The following is a 24,705-nucleotide window of genomic DNA, read 5'->3' as shown; positions in this document are numbered from 1 at the left end:
CTGAAAGTCATCTTGCCACCGCATGCCCTCTAACGACGACCAGTGCGGCACAAGCTGCAACTTCACCTGATGAAGGAATTCACTTTCGACTGGCCAAACATTAAAGGGACACTGAAGTGAATTTGTCAAGCTCCCGTTTTTGCTTGCACTGCGTAGACTGGCTCAAATTAGCACTCTTTTCATCGTTTATCCGGTTGACAAATCGGTAATTATTTTACAAAGCGCGAAATAAGAAAAACTACCATGCGCGGTTTGCGGCGGCCGCACCAACTAAGGCTGTGACGTTGGGAGGAGGGGCACCGTGATTGGACGATACCCAAGGTTAGCAATCAAACAAGATTCGGTTTCGGTTTCGGTTCTGTAAAACATAACCGATGGCGTTGTTGGATGGGCATTCTCAATATCTTAGTAATCATCGTACCGCGCTTCTGCCATGTTGCCGGCTGTAAAATGCATAAGATAAGCCTCCCAGGACGGCTTGGAATCGTATCATTCACTAGCCGAGGCCTACGCAGTGCATGAACGCCCTCCGCGTCCCCTCAGACGCTCAAATGCCATGCGCTTTTCCCCCATATTTGGAGCTTGCCTCCCTCATGCCTGTATCGTAAAAAGAGTGTTCGCACCAGGCCAAGGGTCTGTTGATTCTGGCCTGTGCCCACTGCCCGCAAGCAGTCGGTGCTTATGGCAACAGCACGCCAACGAGAACTCGCTAGCGTGCCAGTAGAGAGTTTTAGCTAACCGTTTTCGACGGTCCGCTCCGGTACCGGCGGCACGCTCAGCGCAACCGGAGCCAATGCCGTTCGCAGACAAGCGCGGCACGCATGCGCAATGGCGCTCCCGCTTGCTATCAGAGCGGAGCGGATCGTAAAAAACGGTCAGCTAAAACTCTCCAGTGTCAGCCTGCGCGCGTTCTGTGAACTAGTTCGTGGAGCAATGAACGTTGCGGCCGAAAAAAAAAAGGTGTGACTCAGCACAAAAAACATCGGCGGAAAACGAAAAAGTTAACTTATAAAAAAAAACGCGTACTCGCGGGGATTCGAACTTGTGACTTGCAAAACACTTGCGATAACATACCTAGCGCTCCAAACCACTAGGCCACAGGCGAGGAAATATAAGGTATATAATGTATAACCTGTTTACACTTTTATTGAGTTTTAGCATTCCAAGCAGCTTAGGTGACTATTTGTTGTTTTCCGCTCGTGCAGTACGCATCCCCCAAGTTCCCACAATATCTCACGTCTACCAATTGCATTTCTTAGACGGAAAAGCGTTCGCAGATGCGTAGTCGTGCTGCTGACCGCTGTGCTTGTTCGCCCAGCGCAAAAAAGTGCTTCCCGCACCCTAGTTTTACGCTGTACGGTAAAAATATCAGTTGATTTTATTTCCTTAGTACCTATATTGACTTCGCTTACTCTTCTCCCGCCTTCGAGAGGCCTTATATTTTCCTACTGGCGTACCAGTCAGCGAGGCGTCGCATGTGCGCTTGTGCAGCGCTTGTGTGAAGCGACCTTGACTTGGAGCTAGATACAGTGTACAAACTAACCAAGTAAAGAAAGGCACATTCTTCCATTCACAAACGTGTCCTGGCTTAGTTTCAACTCAGCGAAAGAATTGCGACGACCCGTCGGCGGCCGGTGGACGAAACGCTGGGCCGACTGACGCTGTCTGAAGGCCGGGGAGCCAATTGCGAGCTCGGCTCCTTCCGACGTCACACGAAAACGCCACAGAAAATGGGCGAGCGTAAAGAGAGGAGGACAGCATTTTCGAAATAATTTTTCTACTAAATAAAATCGGGTAAACGCGCCCAGAGTGGTCGAAACATGGCCTGGGGACTCCGGACTACAATTTGCGCTAGTAATCCCGCAATATTTACATATCACTTCAGTGTCCCTTTAAATCGAGTCTTTCAATGGAGAGTTTATACGATGGCCTACTTTTTAGGACCAGTTCGAGTCAGCAATACATAAACACCCATTCCTAGCAGACGTTGACAAGTTCAAGTACCTACGCAGTTATATAAAGGGAAAAGCGCAAGGCGTCCTTAGCGGATCAACAACGACTAACGAAAGCTACCCCATAGCCATCAAACTGCTCAAGCATAGGTTTGGAGACAAAAGTCTGATGATCAACGATCACATGAGCAAATTGCTGAACCTCCCGAAAGTGACCTCCTGTGAAAACTTGAGCGACCTTCAGATGCTCCATGAATGCGTACACACTCATGTTAGATCACTCGAAAACCTCGGAGTACACATTGAGTCCTACGGAATCATATTGAAGACTGCGCTGTTGCAGAAGTTGCCCTATGAGCTCGTGCTCAATTTTAACCAGTTAAGGCTAATAACGCCACAAGGACAGAGAAGAGAACGGCCTGATGAAGTATCAACGTTGCTCGAACTTTTGAACCTTGAAGTGCGAAGTCGGGAGATCACTTCAGTAATGACTGGTTCAGATACGCCTACCACAACAGAACCACACCGGAAACACGTCGACGACAACATAGACTGTTCTTCTGCCACGCTAACGGTGAAGGTATCCCGCCATAAATGTCTTCTCTGTGAATCCAACGACCACCTCACAGATTCAAGCCGGGTTCAACTCCCATTAGACTTAAAGAAGGCGAAATTGCGAAATCAGGGATGTTACTTTCGCTGCGCCAGGCCCTTTCACTGCGCTAAGAATGGCAAGAATGCAAAAAGCCTCTCATGTCGGAATTGCAAAGGACACCACATAACTTCATTGTGCGATCCAAACTGGAAACGACCAACACCAAGAAAACTGACGCCTATGTCCACATCGACGGCTATGTTCCAGGAAACGGCTTTTGCGTGGACAGTGCCTGGAGAAGCGAAATTAACCTCACTGAGCATACAATCAAAAGCAGTGACATGCTCGCACGTAACAAATGAAGAGGCAGTGTTTGAGCACGAAAAGGCCTCCTTGGAGGTGGACCTACCACGAGCTACCGACCAGAAAGAATCTTCCGAAGAAAGTTCACGGGTCTTAAAAGTCCTCGTCGAAACCGAAGCAGAAGCTGATACGAAAGAAACCACCGAATGTTTATTCTCGACTTCAGCGCCTGAAGCTTCATCGGCCCACACACTTTATGAGCGTTGGAAGCACGGGGAGCACCTTCTGGAGAGACCATGGAAATTAAGGCGGCGAAACAAATACCTGCACGCGTTGCGCCCTGCGCACACGACTCCAAGGAAGTCTCCAGTTCTCGACTACGGACGCACCAATCAATCACCAATCCATTGCCAGGTTCAAGATATTAGCCACCTGAAGCCAACCAGATCCATATTATTGCGCCGGCCCGGAGCCTGGTACAAAATGTGATCTGGTTGGTTGGAAGACGACGACACCGAAGTGAAGACGAGCAGCGACCGCACGAGCCGTGAGGCTCGAGACATCGTCTTCATCAATCGAATAACGCGAACCGCTCGAAAGTCATCAATAAAGCGGCGTCCTCTAACCCTGCGCCTGCTTCCTGGTTTTCAACAAGTGCCTTTAAAGGGATTCTACAACACTTCCGATGAACGTTTTCCCTCTTCCTTTCGCGTCTGGAAGCACTTCGAAAGCTATAGTTATCGCAACCACGGAGCGGAATTGTGTGATTTGCCTGTCCCAGCAGATACGCCTTTCGTTACTGTCTTGTTTTTTTTTGTCTTTCTTAGACAAGCAGGGGTTTTCAACCGGCTGTCTTTTGCACTGCGGATGTCTCCTGCAAGAGACGTTGAAAAACTGGTACTTTTATAGATGTTCAAGACCAAATCACTACACAAACTGTTTGTCATAGGAGATAATGTTGTGGCATTACAGTTCGGCAGTGTGTTCAGGCATTCGAATGACTATAGACGGGTTGTTTTAGAGCGCCTAATTGGAGCGCTCGAAAGAGGCCAACACCTGGAAAGAGAGAAAAATCTTTTGAGCGAGCTTCTAAGTTATCCGAGGGGAATAGGGCAAATTTTCTGCCTGAGGTACACTGTCAACCCCTATATTAGTGCTGGTTGTGTTTGTTGATTGCGTTCTGAAAGCATTATGGATTTAGAAACAAAGTTGAAAGAATGTTACAGGATTCCTTTAACTCCGCCTGCCGAAGGGACATGACAGGGACGTGACGTAGGGAGGGCTTAGTGTGGACGTAGTGAGGACGTAGTGAGCGCGCCGTCCTGTGTTCTTTTCTACGTGTAGTCGTTTTTCCGTGCTTTTTCCCAAGATACAAAACCAACATCAGGCTGCTGGTTGCCCCCAACAACAACCAATCGTATGTAACCAAAGTCTATCTCTTTGAAGCGAAACTTGAATGGTGTTCATCGAAACCGGTTAGTAAACAAACAGGAAAAATAGAACTGAAGGCTCTTAACGTTTTAGAACTAAAACTTTAGAGCGGACCTCATTACGTAATGTCCGTAAAATGAACGCCGATTATCACATCTCTTTGTTTCGACGGAAGCTCCTGCGGTTGGGTGTAATATAAAACGCATTATCACTCCCTTGCCGACATACTGCAGGCGTCGTGGCGACGGTCTCAGACACAAATCGAATCAAGGCCCACCTTCTCAGCTCGAGCAGTGCAACCAACCCACAATGTGCCCAATCGTATTCTTTCTGACAGAGGCAATGATCCCGAAGCTGCCTTCTCTTTACCTAAGAGCCTCTAATTAGCGCGCCACTTTCCGTACACTCGCCAAATTATCGGCATTTTCTCCCCCCTAGACAACTAAGGCGTCGCTCAGGCTACAAAAAACGACGCAGTTGACAGAATTCCCTTGGCTTGGAACTATATATGTTATCAGCTCAGACTGGGAGGCTTCGGGCCGTCGAGAAAGCCGGGCCATCTGCAGGAATCGAGACGCCGGCCCAGACATCGGATAACATGCGCATATCCGCTCGTTGCGCTCATAGTTGGGGTGGCGTATCCCCAGCAGTTACCCACGCTTGGCCTGCCCGGTATCACGTGCCGTTTGCAGACACTTGCCCTTGTGTGTGTTTCCTGCGTCGGAGGCTCACGTCGAACATTAGATGTGGCCTTTCCCAGGCCTTAGGGACGCCCGAACGCAACACCTACGAGGCACAGGGCTCCATCCTGGCAGACCCCCAGATCTCAAGCGCTAGATAAGGGGCCCCAGCACCGGTCTCTTCTTGGATTTTTGCGTGTTACGGGTGCAGCGTTGTGTAGCACATTTGAAAACTTTTTCTTAAGCCGTAAAGAAATATTTCGCAAAAAAATAGATCGGGGGCCTCGCGTCAGTATGAAGATCTAGACGTCGTAGGAAGGAAGGCTGGGCTGACGACCGCGCAGCTTTGTGGCGCGGTAGCTGATGTGCGGAAGTGGATGTGTGGTGCGAGGCGCTCCAAGTGCGCTATCCTCGTGGTTTATTGCGGTGGCAGATTTACGTAGGACTAGACGCGTTATAGCACGGCCGCGATGCGGGAGGTGGCTCGGATGCCGGGCGACATGTCCTCGCCCTCGACCGCCACCACTACCATGGCTATGACTGTAGGTCGGTCTGTGGAGACTCGGTGGTTTCAGGCCGTCGTCAAAGCGGGCCGTCTGCAGGAATCGAGGCGCCCGGCTATACATCCGTGGGACAATACCGGAGTGCGAAGAGCAGAGGTGGAAGCCAGGCTTAGCGCGGTCTTCTCGGACATCAGAGGAAAGAGAAAAGTGGATAGCACTAGACACCGACAGCTCATTTAAACGTGTGCACGAGTTGTGACGAACTTGGGGAGGGCCAGGTCAGGAAATCAGGAAACGCAGAGGCAAAACGAAAGACTTGCGCCACTGCGACAATGAAAAGCCAAGTCCATGGGAAACATGCCCGATGAGGTTGTGTTTTTCTTCGCGTGCGGACAGACTAACACATACCCGCTGTGGAATATTGGACTACGCTTTGTATGCAATAAAGAACGCTGCTTTCGCACGATATTCTCTTATTGGCGCAGTCACGACATCTGTCATTTTTTTTCCCGTCAGATGACTGGTGTGAAGGTATAGCTCCAGGCACGGCTCGCGGGTACGGCTCCAGGAAAACACTCAAAATTACATAAATGCCGCGCTTAAAAACGTTTTTTTTGTTACAAGCTGCAGACGACATCTACGCTTGCGTGACTTTAGATGCGGGCGCGAAAGCATTAATAGGTGCGATCGCGGAGCTCTGTTGACTTTGAATGAGAATACGACAGTTTCCGTGCTTCAAAGTACTTGTTTACCGTACTTTCCGATGCTCGTCTTGTGGCTTCGTACGTGTCCGTGGTGTGGCTTTGAAGTTTTCGTCTGCTGAAATTCATGCGGGCTTCTCCACTAAGGGAAAAACAGGAGCGCAAACGAAAGGCGTGGTTCGCTGCTAGTCGGTTTACTGCGCACGTGTCAGTGGCGTGGCCTTCAAACTCATCTCCAGCTGTTCATGTACGCCTTCTTCCCGTCCGAAAGGAGGAAGGGCGTGGATGTGATCTTTCTTTGAGTTTATTAACCTTCAGAGGTGCGTGTGGCTCCTTTCGCCTTCGGTTGCTATTGTGGTGAAAATTGTTACAGCTGTTGTCGTTTCCGCTGGTGAGTGATGGCGCCAGATCCGGACAGAGATCGCGTGCACAACTCGCGATCTGCCACAGTCCTAAAAACGACCCTATTAACGCTTTTATTTTAGAACAAGTAAACACCGGTGTAGGGCGCAGTTGATTACTCTGTGGACATGCCTGTCCCGCCGGAGAAGCAAACAGTGTTAAGAGTTCTTCATGATTCTTTCTCGCGTCTGTCCTCGTGGAGCATGCACAGGCTTTTGTTGGGCCGCACTTTGTATTCATAATTCTTGGCTGCCGATACGCTTCAGATTTTGTGACCCATAACGCACGTATTTACGTTTTAACTCCTAAAATTTCTATTAACGCAGCAAGAAAGGCGAACTTATGTTAAACCACAATTTACTGTGCATATGCAGTCGTTTCAATTAAACCACTTCTCTGTTATCCGTGGCCCCATCCTCCGAAGCCTATTGCTGACGCCTACACGCGCGCAATAGCCTGACGCCACATTTATGTTTTCGGTGCTAGCGAACTTACACAACAGTCAAACGTTACATTCTGTGCTTCATTACTGAAAATCACTCAAAATCGAAATCCCTGCATAATCACGCAGGGAGATTGGATGTGTCAAACTTTTGCGCCTGTAAAAGTTAAAAAGTGAACATTGACCATTTGTTCATAATTTCTGTGCTTCGTCCTTTCTTTTATTTTCAACAGAACCGAGTTTTGATACGGCTAAAGTCGAACTCAGCAGCTCTACCTACCCGAACGGGTCGGTGCTCCTGTCGTGGGCATGGCATGACGCCAGCCTACCAGGCACAAATTACCTGGCTGGCTACTACCTTCGGGGCGCCTCAACAAAGCACACTTTCCAAAAGACGCTGTCCCCACTGATGACAAACTACACTGCAAACTGCCTGCACGGCTACACTGAGTACGAAATATCGCTGCAGCCTTTCTTCAAAGTGGAAGATTCGGCGACAGCGGTCGAGCGCCTTGGAGAGGTGGCCATGGTGAAAGTGAAAACACCGGCTACAGGTAAACTCCAATTAAGTTCATTATACGCTGAAAATGCCACCGCTTTCCTCTCTGTCTTTTTTGGCTGGCTGCACACGCAAACCCGAAACAAATACGCTTTTCGCAGTGTCTCCAATGTGCTTGGAACCAGGCCGCAAAATTAGAACAAAATTTATTACTTTTCTTATAAATGCAAATATATACAAGAACAAACTACTTTGCTATTATGAACATGGTGGATTGTTTTCAGACATCGATGTAATCATACCTGTACCGCATACCGCCCACTCCACGAAGTGTGAACATAGATAGTTCCCGGAGTTGTCTAGGACAGGCCGCATGTTATTAGCTGAAGTTTTCCATGGTGTGTCTATGAAGTACTAGATAAATGGGTAGTACTTAGCCTTCCGCATGGAGTCATAGAAAAATAACGACATTTAGGAAAGGGGTTTTGTCTTACGCGTGTGCACAGTTTTTTTCTTTTTTTCACGGCACTTGAAATCGTGTGTCGCTTGTTCGTTTTACAATAGTTACAGCATCTCGTTACATTGTGATTGTAACATACTGCATTATGGCGTCAAGCTAGATGAGATCAGGTGCTCCGACGCATAAAGTGTCGCGGAAAGCTATTGGCAAAAAGAAAGACTACCTGGAAGGCGCGAAGCTGCTCCAAAGTTCTGACGATTGCTGTATGGTAGGCCAGGGAACAATTTTTACGCAAAGAAACAGAAAGAAACAGAAAGAAAGAAAAAGAAACATTTAAAAAGGTAATTACCCTTTCCCCCTTTGGCAATAGGGGGAAACAAAGATAACAAAGAAATCACAGTCACCTCGTAGAAAAATGAGAAAGAAGTACGAAGTACGAGAAATTTTCCTTTTTTTCGCTCTGTTTCTTGTTTTTTACAGTTCATGTTTTGCCATGGTCGTTCCGTGTGACTGTGATTTTCTTGCCGATGTCAAATCCGTGCATGGGCATATCTTGTTTTTACCCCTCTTTCACCCCTGTTGCCATGGGGAAAGAGGAATTACCTTGCTAAAATTTTTGTTTCGTTCTGTTTCATTTCTTTTTTGGTTCTTTTTTCTCATGTTCGTACTGCGTGACTGTGATTTCTTGTTATCCTTTTTTTTCCTCTTCCACTTCTCTCATTTTTTTCAACTGCCCACAAACAAACTATCCCTTCCCTTGCCCTGCCCTCACCCTGGCTACATTTTCTGTATATATATAACCGTGAAACCAACTTATTCTGTACTCTAAAGAAAGGAAGTCCTCTTCCTGAAACATCAGTAAACTTTTATATTTTATGTTTTTCTCGTATATATTTATATATAGCCTAACCCCACCCCTATGCCTCCTTTGGCGTTGTAGACTGCCGACTTATCTTTCTGTATATATATATATATATATATATATATATATATATATATATATATATATATATATATATATATATATATATATATATATATATATATATTAAGGGTTAGCAGTCAAGAAAACCTCGGAAAGCAAAGGGGAGAATGTGGTGGTCGGTCATTGCAACAGATCAATCATTTAGACAGAAAGAAAGAAAGTGGAGAAAAAATGCCCACCGTGTGGGATCCGAACCCACGACCTCCAGAATACGCGTCTGATGCGATGACCACTACGCTACCGGCGGGGCGTTTTTCCCCTCCACTTTTTGGGGTATTTATGTTAAGCTATTTTTGTTTCTTGTGCTTGGGGGTGGTAGCCAGCGCCACTCGGACTACACGGGTTGAAGGGGACCTTCTTTTTACCCCCGGGCCGTGACTCGAGTGTCTACGACATGTCGAGAGTGGTCGATCAGCGTTGAACCCTCTTAAGCTTCCTATGGCACTAAGACTGCCAGAACAGAGGCCCTCGCTATGCATGTAGCGAATCAGAATGGGAAATGAGGGGCTGCTTGAATCAAGACAGAAATAAAGGTTGGCGGTCATGAAAACCTCGGAAAGCGGTACAGCGGGGTTCGCAATACGTTATATCCTATGGGAGCTATGCCGGGACCGATAACAAACAACGTAACAGCCAGGAAAACGCACGTGAAAGACGTAAAAGCGGGGTTCTACTGTATTTCCCTTGCTCATTCCTACTCGAAACACCGTGTAAACTTCCATGATGTTACCGTAACTACTTCCCAAGATCGGCTTCAAACTGAACTGTATAGATAACTGAGAGAGAAAAAAAACTTTATTAAACTGAGCTTGTCTTTAGCATGAGAAGCCGGTGGTCGTTGTTATCAGCCCAACGACGACCGAGGCGGCCCTTGCGATCAGGGAGGCCTGTACCTCCCTGTTGTGGGATGCCAGTGCTTCTCTCCACTGCTCAGCTGTGGTGATTCGGTGATAGGGATTTTGGGGGCAGGCCCACATAATGTGGGGTAGGGTGGCTGGGGCTGCGCAGAAGGTGCAGCTCGGGGAAGGGACTTGGGTTGGGTGAATTAGGTGCAGGCGGGTTGGGTGTGCGTATGTGTTTGTCTTTATGAGTCTCCAGTCTTCCTCTTCCGCTGTTGTGAGTCCCGAGTGCGGGGGTGCTACCTTTCGGCGGCAGAGGCGGTAATGTTTCGTAATATCGGTATAGTTAAGGAGACTGTCTCTGGATGACCTTGCCCTGTGGGACGGGTCGGGCACCACTCCAGCTCGGAGGATAAAATCTCGAGCCTGAGAGTGTGCGTTTTCGTTCCCTTCCTGTCCCGCGTGGGCCGGTGTCCACAGTATGTCTACTGGGGTAAGGGTGCATTGGCATATTCTTCTGAAGAATATTGAGTGCCAGGGATGAAATGTTGCCCTGGGCAAAATTTTGAATAGCGGTTTTGGAATCTGAGATAATTGGGGGGGGGGGGGGGGGGGGGGCGTTGCGTGCTGCGTCAGTGCTACGGCTATTGCTGTCTCTTCCATGCACTGGTGGTTTGGCTGTGCCTTTCGTTACAACAATGGCGAATGCTGGTTTATGTCGGTATTCGGCGCGATATACGAAGAGGGTGTTTTGACCTGGAGGGCATTTTTTTGTGGGTATTTTTATATGCGGTTTTATGATCAGATTCTCTTATTTGTAATGGAATGGGCTCTCTTTCAGCTATATTGCCGGGGGTGATTCTGAGATGTTTTATTATATGTCGACCTGTGGGAGTTTTCAAGCGATCGGAGCGCCCCCCCCCCCCCCCCCCCCCCCCCCTTCAAAACCGGCAGACACCCGGTAGCATTTGCCCTTCTAAAGTAGCCATATCAGACACTGCAAGACAGCAATACCGTACGGTCAAGCCCGCCGATTCAGGAGAATTTCCACAAAGCAAGCCGACTTTGACTCAAACATTCGAGAACTTAACACCGCCCTCCTGGAGTGGAGTGGAGTGGATAAACGTTATTAAGACGAGCTTCAGGCGCTGATGGTTGGGCGCCCGCCAGGTGGCGGGGCCTCCTGTAGTCCGGGAAGCCCTGGTCCGCTCTGGCTGCGCTAGCCCTCTCCACCAGGCTATGCTGGACTGAGAGGTCGCAGCTGGCCAGCTGGCCCGCCCACTGCGTGTACGTTGGGTGAGGATTTGGGGTAAGAGATGGGGTTTTCTGACACTCCCACACCATGTGGTACAGGGTGCCTGGTTGAGGACAGAAATTACACGTAGAGTAGTAGAGGGTGGGGTACATGGCATGGAGGAAAGGCAGTCGCCTCTTCTCTGGATAAATGGGGATGTGGAGGCGGGAAGCGTCGTCGTTCGTGGCGGTAATAGGCGAGGATGTCCGCGTATGAATTAAAAGTAGCGGGCTTGGGAGAGCGAAGGGGCTGCGTGACTTCGCCTTCTGAGAAACGGCCCGGTGTGTATGAACGCGGGCAGCGGCGTGTGCCGCCTCGTTCCCCTCGAAGGACTCGTGTCCGGGGGTCCAGATGATGTGCATTTCCGGGAGCTGGCGCACACTTCGCAGAATTTTTGAGGCCGTAGGCGCCCTCTTGAATAAAAAATTCCCAGAATAAATTATCGACGACGCTATTGTGCGAGTCAACCAATTAGTCTATAACGATATCTTTAAGAAAAATTCCCCGAACGTTAATCCGCAAACAAACTTAGTTTGAACCCACTCAGCCTCCGCTCAAAGCGTGTCAACCGTACTAAGAAAACATCACAATATCCTAATTCAAAGTGAACGCTTAAAAGCATATTCCCCGAACCACCACGCGTTGTCTACCGGCGTAACAAGAATTTAGGCGACTTTCTTACTAACTCTCGTATCAATCGACTGGAAACTTCTGGTTGCATGCCCTGTAATAAACCTCGATGTAAAGTATGCCCACACATGACCACTACACGGCGTCGTGCCACCAGCACGGCTTCAGATTAGTACGTAAATATAAAAGATAGCTTTAACTGTGACTCCGCTAATGTCGTATGCCTTCTAGAGTCACTATTTGTAGGCAATAACATATCGGCCAAACTGAAACCCCCTTTCGAATACGGTTCAATAGTCACCGCTATCATGCAAAAATGTGTCCTTGTTTGCCCCTCTCAAGACATGTGAACGGTCCCGGTCATGCATTTGAACATCTTAAAGCAACAATTTTAGAATCCGCTTTTAAAACCCACCACGACCGAGAGGTTTGGGAATCTTATCTCATTTATAAGTTTAGGTCAGCGACGCTTGGTATTAATGAAAGTTACGGAAAACTAACCTGCTCCACCCTCGATTAAAATTGGCGAACTCATAATTTTTATCCAGTCGTTCATTAATTCTACCCGTGAGTTTCCCATCAGAATTCGCACAAACTCCCCAAGTACAGCAGCTTTATTAGCCTAATGCGGCTCGATACGGCGATTTGTCCTGGGGAAGGAGGCCGGATTCCCCCCAACACTTTGCAACATTCAACCCTTTGTGATCTCTGAACCTTATACTATTTCTGTTCGGTTGCTAGTTCACTGTGCAATGCTCTTTTGTGCAGCGCATCTATTCGTCCCACCCGAGAGGGGCACACCCAAAATACAGTCTTCGTTCATGCCTGTATGGATCCATCCAAACCAGTCTCCCCACCCACTGAATACCTTATTGTGTACATTTCTCTTCGTTTTGAAACCGCGATTGTCCACGCTTCCGCATTGCCTGAACTTGCGCCCCACGCCACGTGCGTTGCCACGTCGTCATGCAATCATGAGAGGTGCCTTGTTAATTCAACCTCTCTCTCTCTCTCTCTCTCTCTCTCTCTCGCTCTTTTGTTATACCATGGGCATAGCCCGACTGCACGCATACTCTCCGTTTCCGAAATGCCTTTCTCTCCTTCTCACAGTTTTCCGCAAAGCTATATAAGAAATTTCTTCCAAATGTTTTTGGCAGCAACATGATGTAACTACTCTGACGAAGGCAAGTCCCATTGCCGCTGCGTGAGTAAACCTTCCCTGTTATTGTTCTGGCTGTGTATCCGACTCTACATACTATTTCGGCGCACTTTGTGAGTTTTCTCTTTGTATATATATATATATATATATATATATATATATATATATATATATATATATATATATATATATATATATATATATATATATATATAGGAAATGAGGGGCTCGTTGAAAATAACACAGAAATAAGGGTTGGCAGTCGAGAAAACCTCGGAAAGCAAAGGGGAGGATGTGGTAGATCATTGAAACAGATTAAGAATTTGGAAAGAAAGAAAGAAAGTGAAGAAAAAATGCCCGCCAGGTGGGATCCGAACCCACGACCTCCAGAATACCGGTCTGGTGCGATAACCACTACGCTACCGGCGGGGCGATTTTCCCATTCACTTTCTGGGGTATTTATGTTAGGTATGTTTGTTTCCTGTGCTTGGGGGTGGTAGCCAGCGCCATTCGGACGAATCGGGGTGAAGGGGACCTTCTTTTTAACCCCCGGGTCGTGACTCGAGTGTCTACGACATGTCCAGAGTGGTCGACCAGCTTTGAACCCTCTTAAGCTCCCTTTGGCAACAAGACTGCCAGAACAGAGGCCCTCGCTATGCATGTAGCGAATCAGAATAGGAAATGAGGGGCTCGTTGAAAATAACACAGAAATAAGGGTTGGCAGTCGAGAAAACCTCGGAAAGCAAAGGGGAGGATGTGGTAGATCATTGAAACAGATTAAGAATTTGGAAAGAAAGAAAGAAAGTGAAGAAAAAATGCCCGCCAGGTGGGATCCGAACCCACGACCTCCAGAATACCGGTCTGGTGCGATAACCACTACGCTACCGGCGGGGCGATTTTCCCATTCACTTTCTGGGGTATTTATGTTAGGTATGTTTGTTTCCTGTGCTTGGGGGTGGTAGCCAGCGCCATTCGGACGAATCGGGGTGAAGGGGACCTTCTTTTTAACCCCCGGGTCGTGACTCGAGTGTCTACGACATGTCCAGAGTGGTCGACCAGCTTTGAACCCTCTTAAGCTCCCTTTGGCAACAAGACTGCCAGAACAGAGGCCCTCGCTATGCATGTAGCGAATCAGAATAGGAAATGAGGGGCTCGTTGAAAATAACAAAGAAATAAGGGTTGGCAGTCGAGAAAACCTCGGAAAGCAAAGGGGAGGATGTGGTAGATCATTGAAACAGATTAAGAATTTGGAAAGAAAGAAAGAAAGTGAAGAAAAAATGCCCGCCAGGTGGGATCCGAACCCACGACCTCCAGAATACCGGTCTGGTGCGATAACCACTACGCTACCGGCGGGGCGATTTTCCCATTCACTTTCTGGGGTATTTATGTTAGGTATGTTTGTTTCCTGTGCTTGGGGGTGGTAGCCAGCGCCATTCGGACGAATCGGGGTGAAGGGGACCTTCTTTTTAACCCCCGGGTCGTGACTCGAGTGTCTACGACATGTCCAGAGTGGTCGACCAGCTTTGAACCCTCTTAAGCTCCCTTTGGCAACAAGACTGCCAGAACAGAGGCCCTCGCTATGCATGTAGCGAATCAGAATAGGAAATGAGGGGCTCGTTGAAAATAACACAGAAATAAGGGTTGGCAGTCGAGAAAACCTCGGAAAGCAAAGGGGAGGATGTGGTAGATCATTGAAACAGACTAAGAATTTGGAAAGAAAGAAAGAAAGTGAAGAAAAAATGCCCGCCAGGTGGGATCCGAACCCACGACCTCCAGAATACCGGTCTGGTGCGATAACCACTACGCTACCGGCGGGGCGATTTTCCCATTCACTTTCTGGGGTATTTATGTTAGGTATGTTTGTTTCCTGTGCTTGGGGGTGGTAGCCAGCGCCATTCGGACGAATCGGGGTGAAGGGGACCTTCTTTTTAACCCCCGGGTCGTGACTCGAGTGTCTACGACATGTCCAGAGTGGTCGACCAGCTTTGAACCCTCTTAAGCTCCCTTTGGCAACAAGACTGCCAGAACAGAGGCCCTCGCTATGCATGTAGCGAATCAGAATAGGAAATGAGGGGCTCGTTGAAAATAACAAAGAAATAAGGGTTGGCAGTCGAGAAAACCTCGGAAAGCAAAGGGGAGGATGTGGTAGATCATTGAAACAGATTAAGAATTTGGAAAGAAAGAAAGAAAGTGAAGAAAAAATGCCCGCCAGGTGGGATCCGAACCCACGACCTCCAGAATACCGGTCTGGTGCGATAACCACTACGCTACCGGCGGGGCGATTTTCCCATTCACTTTCTGGGGTATTTATGTTAGGTATGTTTGTTTCCTGTGCTTGGGGGTGGTAGCCAGCGCCATTCGGACGAATCGGGGTGAAGGGGACCTTCTTTTTAACCCCCGGGTCGTGACTCGAGTGTCTACGACATGTCCAGAGTGGTCGACCAGCTTTGAACCCTCTTAAGCTCCCTTTGGCAACAAGACTGCCAGAACAGAGGCCCTCGCTATGCATGTAGCGAATCAGAATAGGAAATGAGGGGCTCGTTGAAAATAACACAGAAATAAGGGTTGGCAGTCGAGAAAACCTCGGAAAGCAAAGGGGAGGATGTGGTAGATCATTGAAACAGATTAAGAATTTGGAAAGAAAGAAAGAAAGTGAAGAAAAAATGCCCGCCAGGTGGGATCCGAACCCACGACCTCCAGAATACCGGTCTGGTGCGATAACCACTACGCTACCGGCGGGGCGATTTTCCCATTCACTTTCTGGGGTATTTATGTTAGGTATGTTTGTTTCCTGTGCTTGGGGGTGGTAGCCAGCGCCATTCGGACGAATCGGGGTGAAGGGGACCTTCTTTTTAACCCCCGGGTCGTGACTCGAGTGTCTACGACATGTCCAGAGTGGTCGACCAGCTTTGAACCCTCTTAAGCTCCCTTTGGCAACAAGACTGCCAGAACAGAGGCCCTCGCTATGCATGTAGCGAATCAGAATAGGAAATGAGGGGCTCGTTGAAAATAACACAGAAATAAGGGTTGGCAGTCGAGAAAACCTCGGAAAGCAAAGGGGAGGATGTGGTAGATCATTGAAACAGATTAAGAATTTGGAAAGAAAGAAAGAAAGTGAAGAAAAAATGCCCGCCAGGTGGGATCCGAACCCACGACCTCCAGAATACCGGTCTGGTGCGATAACCACTACGCTACCGGCGGGGCGATTTTCCCATTCACTTTCTGGGGTATTTATGTTAGGTATGTTTGTTTCCTGTGCTTGGGGGTGGTAGCCAGCGCCATTCGGACGAATCGGGGTGAAGGGGACCTTCTTTTTAACCCCCGGGTCGTGACTCGAGTGTCTACGACATGTCCAGAGTGGTCGACCAGCTTTGAACCCTCTTAAGCTCCCTTTGGCAACAAGACTGCCAGAACAGAGGCCCTCGCTATGCATGTAGCGAATCAGAATAGGAAATGAGGGGCTCGTTGAAAATAACACAGAAATAAGGGTTGGCAGTCGAGAAAACCTCGGAAAGCAAAGGGGAGGATGTGGAGGGGAGGGAGGAGGGAGGATGTCCGAATGGCGCTGGCTACCACCCCCAAGCACAGGAAACAAACATACCTAACATAAATACCCCAGAAAGTGAATGGGAAAATCGCCCCGCCGGTAGCGTAGTGGTTATCGCACCAGACCGGTATTCTGGAGGTCGTGGGTTCGGATCCCACCTGGCGGGCATTTTTTCTTCACTTTCTTTCTTTCTTTCCAAATTCTTAATCTGTTTCAATGATCTACCACATCCTCCCCTTTGCTTTCCGAGGTTTTCTCGACTGCCAACCCTTATTTCTATATATATATATATATATATATATATATATATATATATATATATATATATATATATATATATATATATATATATATATATATATATATATATCGAGGAGCCACAAGAAATATGTGAGAAAATGGTTGACTCACGATTAAAAACAACAACAGTGGTTTACTGAGGTTTCGACTGGAGGACCAGTCTTCATCTGTGTAACAACCTAGAAGCACGCACGCTTATATACACACCTTCGGCACCTATATAAGCGTGCGTGCTTCTAGGTTGTATGTTACTCAGATGAAGACTGGTCCTCCAGTCGAAACGTCAGTAAACCACTGTTTTCGTTTTCAATCGGGAGCAACCATTTTCTCAAATATATATATATCATTGTCTATAACCTTATAACGCGCCGTAGAAAAAAGCAGTTCTGAAAGCGGTGACAACCTGATCTTTCAGCCCCTGGTCCACCAACCGAGGTTGTGCTTCATCCATTGAGGAGCCACAATGAATCTGGGCTTGTGGAGCTACACATCGCCGCGCCAGTAGCATGGAACTCTCATCCGATTGGCTTCCGAGTTCGTTGGGAGCCTGCGCAAGCGGAAGAAGCAGCCTGGCAGGAGCTGGAGATTCCCGATGGGTCTGCAGATGCCCAACTATGGACGTTCCGGCTGAATGCAACCCGGTCTTTGAAACCTGGACGGCATTACATCTTGTTTGTCAGTGCACAAGGACACGGTGACTTTGGAGACATTCTTACAGGTCCAGAGATGTCCCAGGGTGTGACCATAACTCCACAGGGTTAGTACTGAGACCTGGCGTAAGTTTTGTGTCATTCATGATATGCTTACTGCCGGTGCATGTTGTCGCCGATTGCATAAATTTCCAAAAATGATCTGTTTGCTGTACATACTTTACATCTTACCTTTGGTTATCCTCATACAAAGTTTATAAGCTCTTTGTAGCGCCAGTTCCTGGAACCTACTCATGAGAAGCGTCATTAATAGGACGTGGCGTTTGTTTTCAGCTGTATTTCCAAGCTCCCAGTTAATTGTTTGCGTTTATAAGCTACCAGTAATAGATTATCGGCCTAAATCTTTTGATAATGTCGAAGTCATAAAGACGAAAGCACAGAATCTCAGGGTAAGCTAACGGCTAATAATAATTAGCGCGAGGAATAGGGACAACAAAAAAACAACACTGACGAGAAAATGCAACCTCCTTATAAAATCCTCTCTTCACACTTTTCTAAAAGGAAGCAACCCTATAAAATCCCACCGCAACGGGAGGCCAGTAATCGACAAGTGCTTAAATTAAAGTATCAGCACTCAAAATATTTGAACTCTATTGTATAAAGGGCTAAGTGTCAGGTAATATGCTGATTGATTTATCATGATGTTTAACGCACGGACGCTACACAGGCGATGAGGCGCGCCGTAGTGGAGGGCCCCGGATTACATTTAAAAAATAAACCAAATCCACTCAACGTAAAAGCCGCCGCAGTGTGGAGCAGTGAATCCACAATTTATAAATGAGGACTGGGTACCTATTATCTTGAATGAATTAAAAAAATAAACCAATTCCACTCAACTTAAAAGCTGTCAAGTGCGGAGCAGTGAGTCAAAAATTTTAAAATGAGGACCAGGTACCCATTATCTGGAATACATTTAAAAACTAAACCAAATCCACTCAACGTGAAAGCTGTCGCAGTGTGGAGCAGTGAATCTACAATTTATAAATGAGGACTGGGTACCTATTATCTTGAATGAATTAAAAAAATAAACCAATTCCACTCAACTTAAAAGCTGTCAAGTGCGGAGCAGTGAGTCAAAAATTTTAAAATGAGGACCAGGTACCCATTATCTGGAATACATTTAAAAACTAAACCAAATCCACTCAACGTGAAAGCTGTCGCAGTGTGGAGCAGTGAGTCGCCAGAGGGGCTGTGCCGCCCCCTCTTGACTAGTTTCCGTATCAGCCTGGCGTTGATGCCGAAAGTAGTCAAGGCAAGGCGCAGCAGCCCCTGAAAACGCCTATAAATTGACACTGGATTGAGGTTTTATTATTTTGGGGAATTCATTGGTTAATGCGTGATGTTTTCGTTATTTTTATTAGTGTACTCATTCGCAACGGCGCAGCGCAAAGGTCATCCCCAGCACTCTGCATGGGAGTAAAAAGTGTCACTCTAGCGGAATTTGATACACATCAGCTTCGTACCGCGGGGCACCCAGGTTCAATCTTGGCCAGGGGAATTGGGTATCTTTTAGAAAAAACCGGTTTTGGTGCGAGACACGGGTACTACGGTGGCTAGACACCCTGACCTCGGAGGAGCTTCGACAACAATCCGAGCCACTCACTTAAAAGCTACAAGCGGGAAAACAAGAAGCTGTTGCGCGTGCATTGCGTCCGCTTACAAAAACACTCCTCCGTCGCATTAAAGAATTCGAATCTGACATCCAACCGGTGATATTCGCTAAACTTTTCTGCATATTTTGCAATTTTGGTTATTTTCTTTGTTCCTTTCAAGCATAGTATTATAGCAAAGGTAACGCACTCACAATTTAGAGCCACCTGATGCGTTTGGAGAAGTTTTTCATTAAGCATATGCATTAACGATCCAGCATCATCGCGTCTTCAGGGTGCTTCTGAAATATGTGAGCACTGTGTATCAGCACTGTATGCTAGCAGATACGTGAGCACTGTGAAATATGTGTTCATCAAAATAGAGGGGGGGGGGGGGTTGTAAAAACTGGCTTGACAAGAGCTTTGATGATGATCGGAAGCAGTGACGACCACTCTACTGTAGTTGTTGCTGCGAGATTGAACTCTGATGCTACAGAACTGAAACAAACACATGTTTGGCGCGCAGGCCCCGTAAACCTCACGGCCGGATCACTGAACTCGACAAGGGCTGCGATTACTTGGATAGCTCCTAGTCCCGCTGAATACTTTTTGGTGAGTAGAAAAATACATATTATTCTATTTACACTCATAAACTGTTTTTTTATGCTTTACTAAAATTCGAGCTCCGCAGAGTACTTGTGTAAAGTAGAGCAAAAAGAGCAGTCACCAACAAAACATAATTTCACGAAAAAAACGTCTATCTTCCCAACTGAGTTGCAAAGACTGCAGAAGCAGTGGAGATGGTGGTCTTATATAACTTAAAAGGGATCCAGCAACCCTTTTTTCAACTTTTTTTTGAAATCTTAAATGCTTGCAGAACGTAGTCACCCAACACACCCAGTACTTAGAGTGAGGGTCGCAAAGTACCTCAGCCAAAAATTACTGCTCTATGCCCATCAGATAACTCGGAAAGTCGCTCAAAAAATGTTGCTCTTTTTTTCCGTTCTTGACGTTCTACAACGGCTTAATGACGTTCTACAACGTCATTAAGACTACGTAGCGGCTGTGTGCCGTAATTTCCTTCGGTTGCAGCAATGAATGCTTTTCGATAGCAACTTCAAAAATAAAGCCACAAAACAAAGCAGGAATGGAAGGCGTATCTGGTGCGACGAGTAAATCACCCAGTACCGTTCCTTGCCAGCTATAACTATACGCCTCGAGCGCGGCCTGTAGGGGCGCCACTGAAATCCCCCTAGCGGCCCGTTTCGAAAGCAGGCGCGGGAGTCGGCGTCCGGCTCCCAAGGGCCGCCGCTGCTTTTCCTGCACGTCCACGACTGAGATTTACCGTGTGCGGGTGTTTGAAATGCATGTTTATGTGAAGCAGTCACTCTGTTTGCAAATGAGGCGTGTTTACGAGAGTGTAAATGTTTCTGACGCGATCTTAGTGTGGTATATTCGGTCTGTATAAGCGCCAGGTATGTCACAGGCCAGCGTCGCGGAACCGGCGTGTGATGGAGCCGATTGTAGTTACTCTGACCTGAATTTATTAGCAGTGTCTCCGTAACCACTGGTTCCTCAGATGTTCATGCTGCGGCAATACACAACGATTTAAATTGATTTTGTGCGCTTACAGAATCAGCGGGGCACTCATAACTGACAGCACGCCAGTTACGTTTGACAATATTATACCTCAGATATTGATCACCACCATTTACAAGCCAGTCTGTGTTAATTTCGGGAATATTCAACAAAAGTACAATGGACAATGGACATACTCGGGGATCAGCACACGACAAAGTCGTCTTGTCGTGAGGTGAGCGCTCGCAAACATTCATCTGCTCCTCTGCGAGCAGCGCGGAGACGGGCTTAGAATATAATCCGCATCCGCGACTAATGCTTCTTCGAAATATCGCCATATGGCACAGGGGCGAGCAGAATAAAGCATAAACTGAAATCAGAGGGGCTTATCACATACCACTCTCTTCCTACGACACCTTTCATCGCTTGTTGAACAGCCTACCCTGTATACTTCCAAAAATGCGGCCGCCGTATGATCAGCAGCTGTTCGTTGAAGTAGAAAAACAAAATAAAAGTGAACGCAAGATTTGTGTGTGTGTAATTACTAAAACGTTCCTTGCTTGATTGCGCTCCAGATTTGTACACAGCGTCCCCCTCCCTGCCCCCCCCCCCCCCCCCCTACCGATGTCTCGCAAAATAGCAGTGCATTTCGCGTATAGTTGGTCTAGTGAACCCTACCTGGCTTAAGTTTCGACGAACGTCTTGAGCATGTCAGAAGCTGCACTGTTTTTTTGTTATTTCCGTTAGAGAATTATGTTTCTTAATTCCGCACTTGCACAGCATTTATTTTTCCGTGGTTTCATTAACTTGCCTTGGTGTGTGGGCACATATTTAACGACGCACAGCTAGGCTTGGAATATACTTAACATTTTCGCATCATTTATATGCTTATAAAAGGCATAAGTTATAGTCCGGGATTGGGTAACCACATCCCCGAAACATATTTTTCTGCGACGTATATATTCGAAACGAAGCCGCATTCGTTGTCCACGCTGCAAAATGAAGACAACCTCTCATTGTGCCAGTATCAGGTCTAAACGAGGCGACAGTAGAATTCATTTGTGCCTGATGTTTTGGAGGCGACAGGGGTGATATGTTGCTACCGTCGCCGACGCCCGGAAAAGCGGCGACGAAGCGCGCAGCACCGCGTCTCCGGGTAGCTCTTACAGGTGATCGCGTACTCTACGAAGACATAGCTGCTTTTTAAGTGACCTAAACGTACTCTTTGCCTATAGACGTCACCATAACAAGTTTTTTTCAGGGCGCGGAAAGGCGAAAAGAAGCGAAACAGAACCTAAGCACTGCACGCGGCCCTATCAGCCACGCAGCGCAAATCCCGTCAACGCCGCGGAGGAGCGGCGGCAGGCGGCGCAGTGATCGCGAAGCTCGAGGCGTATAGCTTTCGCAGTGGTTCTAGACGCGAAGGAAAGACTGAACACTCTTATCGAAAGTGTTGCAGGGTCTCTAACTTTGCTCTTCTTAGGTCTGCCCAATTTATCGGTAGATCTGACAATGACTCCTCCGAGCGCACGCCGTCTCTCACAAACTAGGACAGCGCCACCGTGACAGCTTACGTCATCACAAGGCGCAGCCAGTCCCCGATACGTGCCTCCCCACCAGAACAACTGCGTCGCCACGCGCACTCGCCACACTTGCTCTTCGGCTCTTTGCCTCCTCGTCACTTCCCTATCCCACTCCTTGGCCCAGCCTTTCCTCCACTCCACTTTCCGGCGCCGTGTTTCGAGCGACAGCAGGCACGGCTCCCCATCCGAACATCTGCGCCGCGAAGCGCACTCCCCACACGTGCTCGTCGGCTCCGTGCGTCTTAGGCACTTCCCTTCTCACTTCGACTAGCGTTTTTTATTTATTTTTTTTTTTCTCTAGCTCTTCCGCGCCGAGTTTTGAGAGACGCCAGGCACGGATGGAACTCCAGCTTCAAAAGCTCCGCTATTATATCTGTCGGCCGCCTCTCGGCTTGATGGTTGTGAACGCCCGAAGAAACATTTAAAATTGCTTCAATACGCTTTCTCGGAGCTTCCTCTAAAAAGTGGAAGCCATGCGAAACAACTCCTCACTTAGTAGCGCGGCAAAGGTATGCAGCGAGCACTAATTAGACTTTCGATACTGGCCTGCCTTCAGATTCAGATTGGTACTACAGAGAAGCTGTTTATAGTTGGTATCCAGCAGGTTATCTCCGACAACACAGCGATGTAGACCAGGGGTGGTATTCTCGTAATTTTCCGTTTTGAAAACGTCCGTTTTGCGTCCCTTTCATGGTGACGTACTTCCGCTTAAGCAGAGAGTCTTTGATAATATAGTAACTGGTTTTTCAAACGCATTTAACAAACTGAAACCATGTAAAACTATCTTCTATCTTTTATGTGTCTATTTAACGTGTTCTGATAATCTAATCGGGATGAGATTTTTCGGGGACAACCTTGAAAGGTTTAGCCACAAGGGGACGAACGTTCGAAGATGGCACCTGCAGCCATCTTTGTAATTTTTATTTTACAGGGACAATAAAGTGTAAACAATGCTACGGCTGCTCTTTTTTTTTCGGTTGGTCCCCGTTTTGAGGTCGGTGACAATGACGCGTGCATCCCAATATCCCTCCCGTTACGTTCGGCATCGGCGCACTTTAGGCATGCTGACGTGACCTTATCCAAGAACCTGGAATGGTGCGTTGCGCTGTTGACATTTTCGTTGTTCTCTACAAGGGAAAAAATGTTTAAGGAGTGAGGATTTTCGCTTCTTGACGACGTACACCCTTTGTTAAAATTTTTGGGGGCAAATCCTAAGCCTTCTAGACCACAAAGAATTCAAAGAAACGGCTTTACACTTAAATGTGACAAAAATATTTGAAGGCAGTAAGAAATGAATGTGTTTTCTCTAGCTTTCCTGCATAAAATGTTTCATCCTCGCTCGGGGCGTAAGCTTGGATATAAAACTTTTGGCAGCCTGCACGTTTCCGGCTTGGCCCATAAAAGTTTCACAAAGACTGTGCATGTTGCGCGTGAAGGCTACGAAAGTTTAGCTTGTATGTGTAATCGTGAAGTACCAATTAACGGTTGTACATTCCATGCCATGTGCTGTGCAATTGTGGTCGTCTGCTCGACAGCTATCGAGCTCGCAGACGATCGTTTATTTCACTGCGTGATGGCGACGGCGTGGATACACCGGCTCATAGAAGGGAGCTGCGACAGCGATATCGTTTGTTCACTAGCGGCTGCTGAATGAAATCCACCGGTAGCGAAGAAACAAAAGGCACATGTCACTCAACACTGAGCCCGCGCTCCAGCCAGCCAAGTTCATCCCAGAGCTGAAAGCAAAGACACAACACAGTCCTCTTTGAGAGGCGAAAATGCTTCTGTAGTAATTTGTAATGCGTCTACATTAGTCCTCAACAGCTATGTGTTTTTCAAGTTTCAAGCATATTTAAGACATGTAAACTACATGAGGGAGAAGGCGGACAAAAAGCCGTGGCTTGACGACGCTCCCTTCCCCTGAGCTAAGTGGGCCGCAAGCGTAACAAAGAGCAGGTAGCAAGAAACAAAGCACTGATGCAGTTTCTAGTGTAAACAAAAACATTTAAACATTGATGCACAGTTTCTGTTCAGTAAAATTATTTTCGTGCATAAGGATTCAACACAAATACATCCAACGCAGAAAGTACCAAAGATATGCCAAAGGCAGGCATAGGAAGAAGACAAGTGAACATCATGAACAACAAAAGGCCACAAAAGTAAAACATACACTGAAAGGCACTTTAATAAAATAAATGCTTTTTTCTGTTGGTAGTACTGCAAACGATCACAACAGTTGGGTAGGCCGAATCGGTTATGCAGAGTAAGCAACGCATAACTTAATGTTTGCCATCCGTAATTCGTCCGAAGTCCATTAGGGGCTCGGGCTGTCGGCGTCTCCTGTCGTCGTCGTCACATATAGTCACGGTACTAAAACACAGGGCACTCGTTTTCCAACGCCTCGTGCTAGAACGTAACGCGTACTAAAAGAAGACACCGGGGGACGCTCGTTTTCCAACGCCTCGTTATAGAACGCTTTGTGCTTCATAGACATCGAACCTTGCGGTAGTACACCTCTACCCC

General features: G+C 47.3%; 1 protein-coding gene and 1 non-coding gene across 4 annotated transcripts in view; one reads left to right on the top strand and one right to left on the bottom strand.

Annotated features, from left to right (window-relative positions):
- The window catches only part of LOC144152890 (uncharacterized), a 79,431-nt gene that overhangs the window by 22,405 nt on the left and 32,321 nt on the right, over window positions 1-24,705 (top strand). For all 3 annotated transcript variants that reach the window (XM_077684429.1, XM_077684427.1, XM_077684430.1), the window contains 3 exons: window positions 7,243-7,563; window positions 17,138-17,479; window positions 19,548-19,633. In XM_077684429.1, coding sequence (XP_077540555.1) covers window positions 7,243-7,563; window positions 17,138-17,479; window positions 19,548-19,633 — 749 coding nt within the window. The remainder of the gene's footprint in view (window positions 1-7,242; window positions 7,564-17,137; window positions 17,480-19,547; window positions 19,634-24,705) is intronic.
- Trnat-cgu (transfer RNA threonine (anticodon CGU)) lies at window positions 9,128-9,200 on the bottom strand. Its single transcript has one exon. It is a non-coding gene; the product is annotated as a tRNA-Thr (tRNA).

Source organism: Haemaphysalis longicornis, unplaced genomic scaffold, assembly GCF_048455015.1.
Source record: "Haemaphysalis longicornis isolate Haplotype H1 unplaced genomic scaffold, Haemaphysalis longicornis Haplotype H1 scaffold_9, whole genome shotgun sequence".
Classification (NCBI taxonomy): domain Eukaryota; kingdom Metazoa; phylum Arthropoda; class Arachnida; order Ixodida; family Ixodidae; genus Haemaphysalis; species Haemaphysalis longicornis.
Note: the sequence above shows the minus strand (reverse complement) of the source record. Positions and strands in the feature narration are given on the sequence as shown.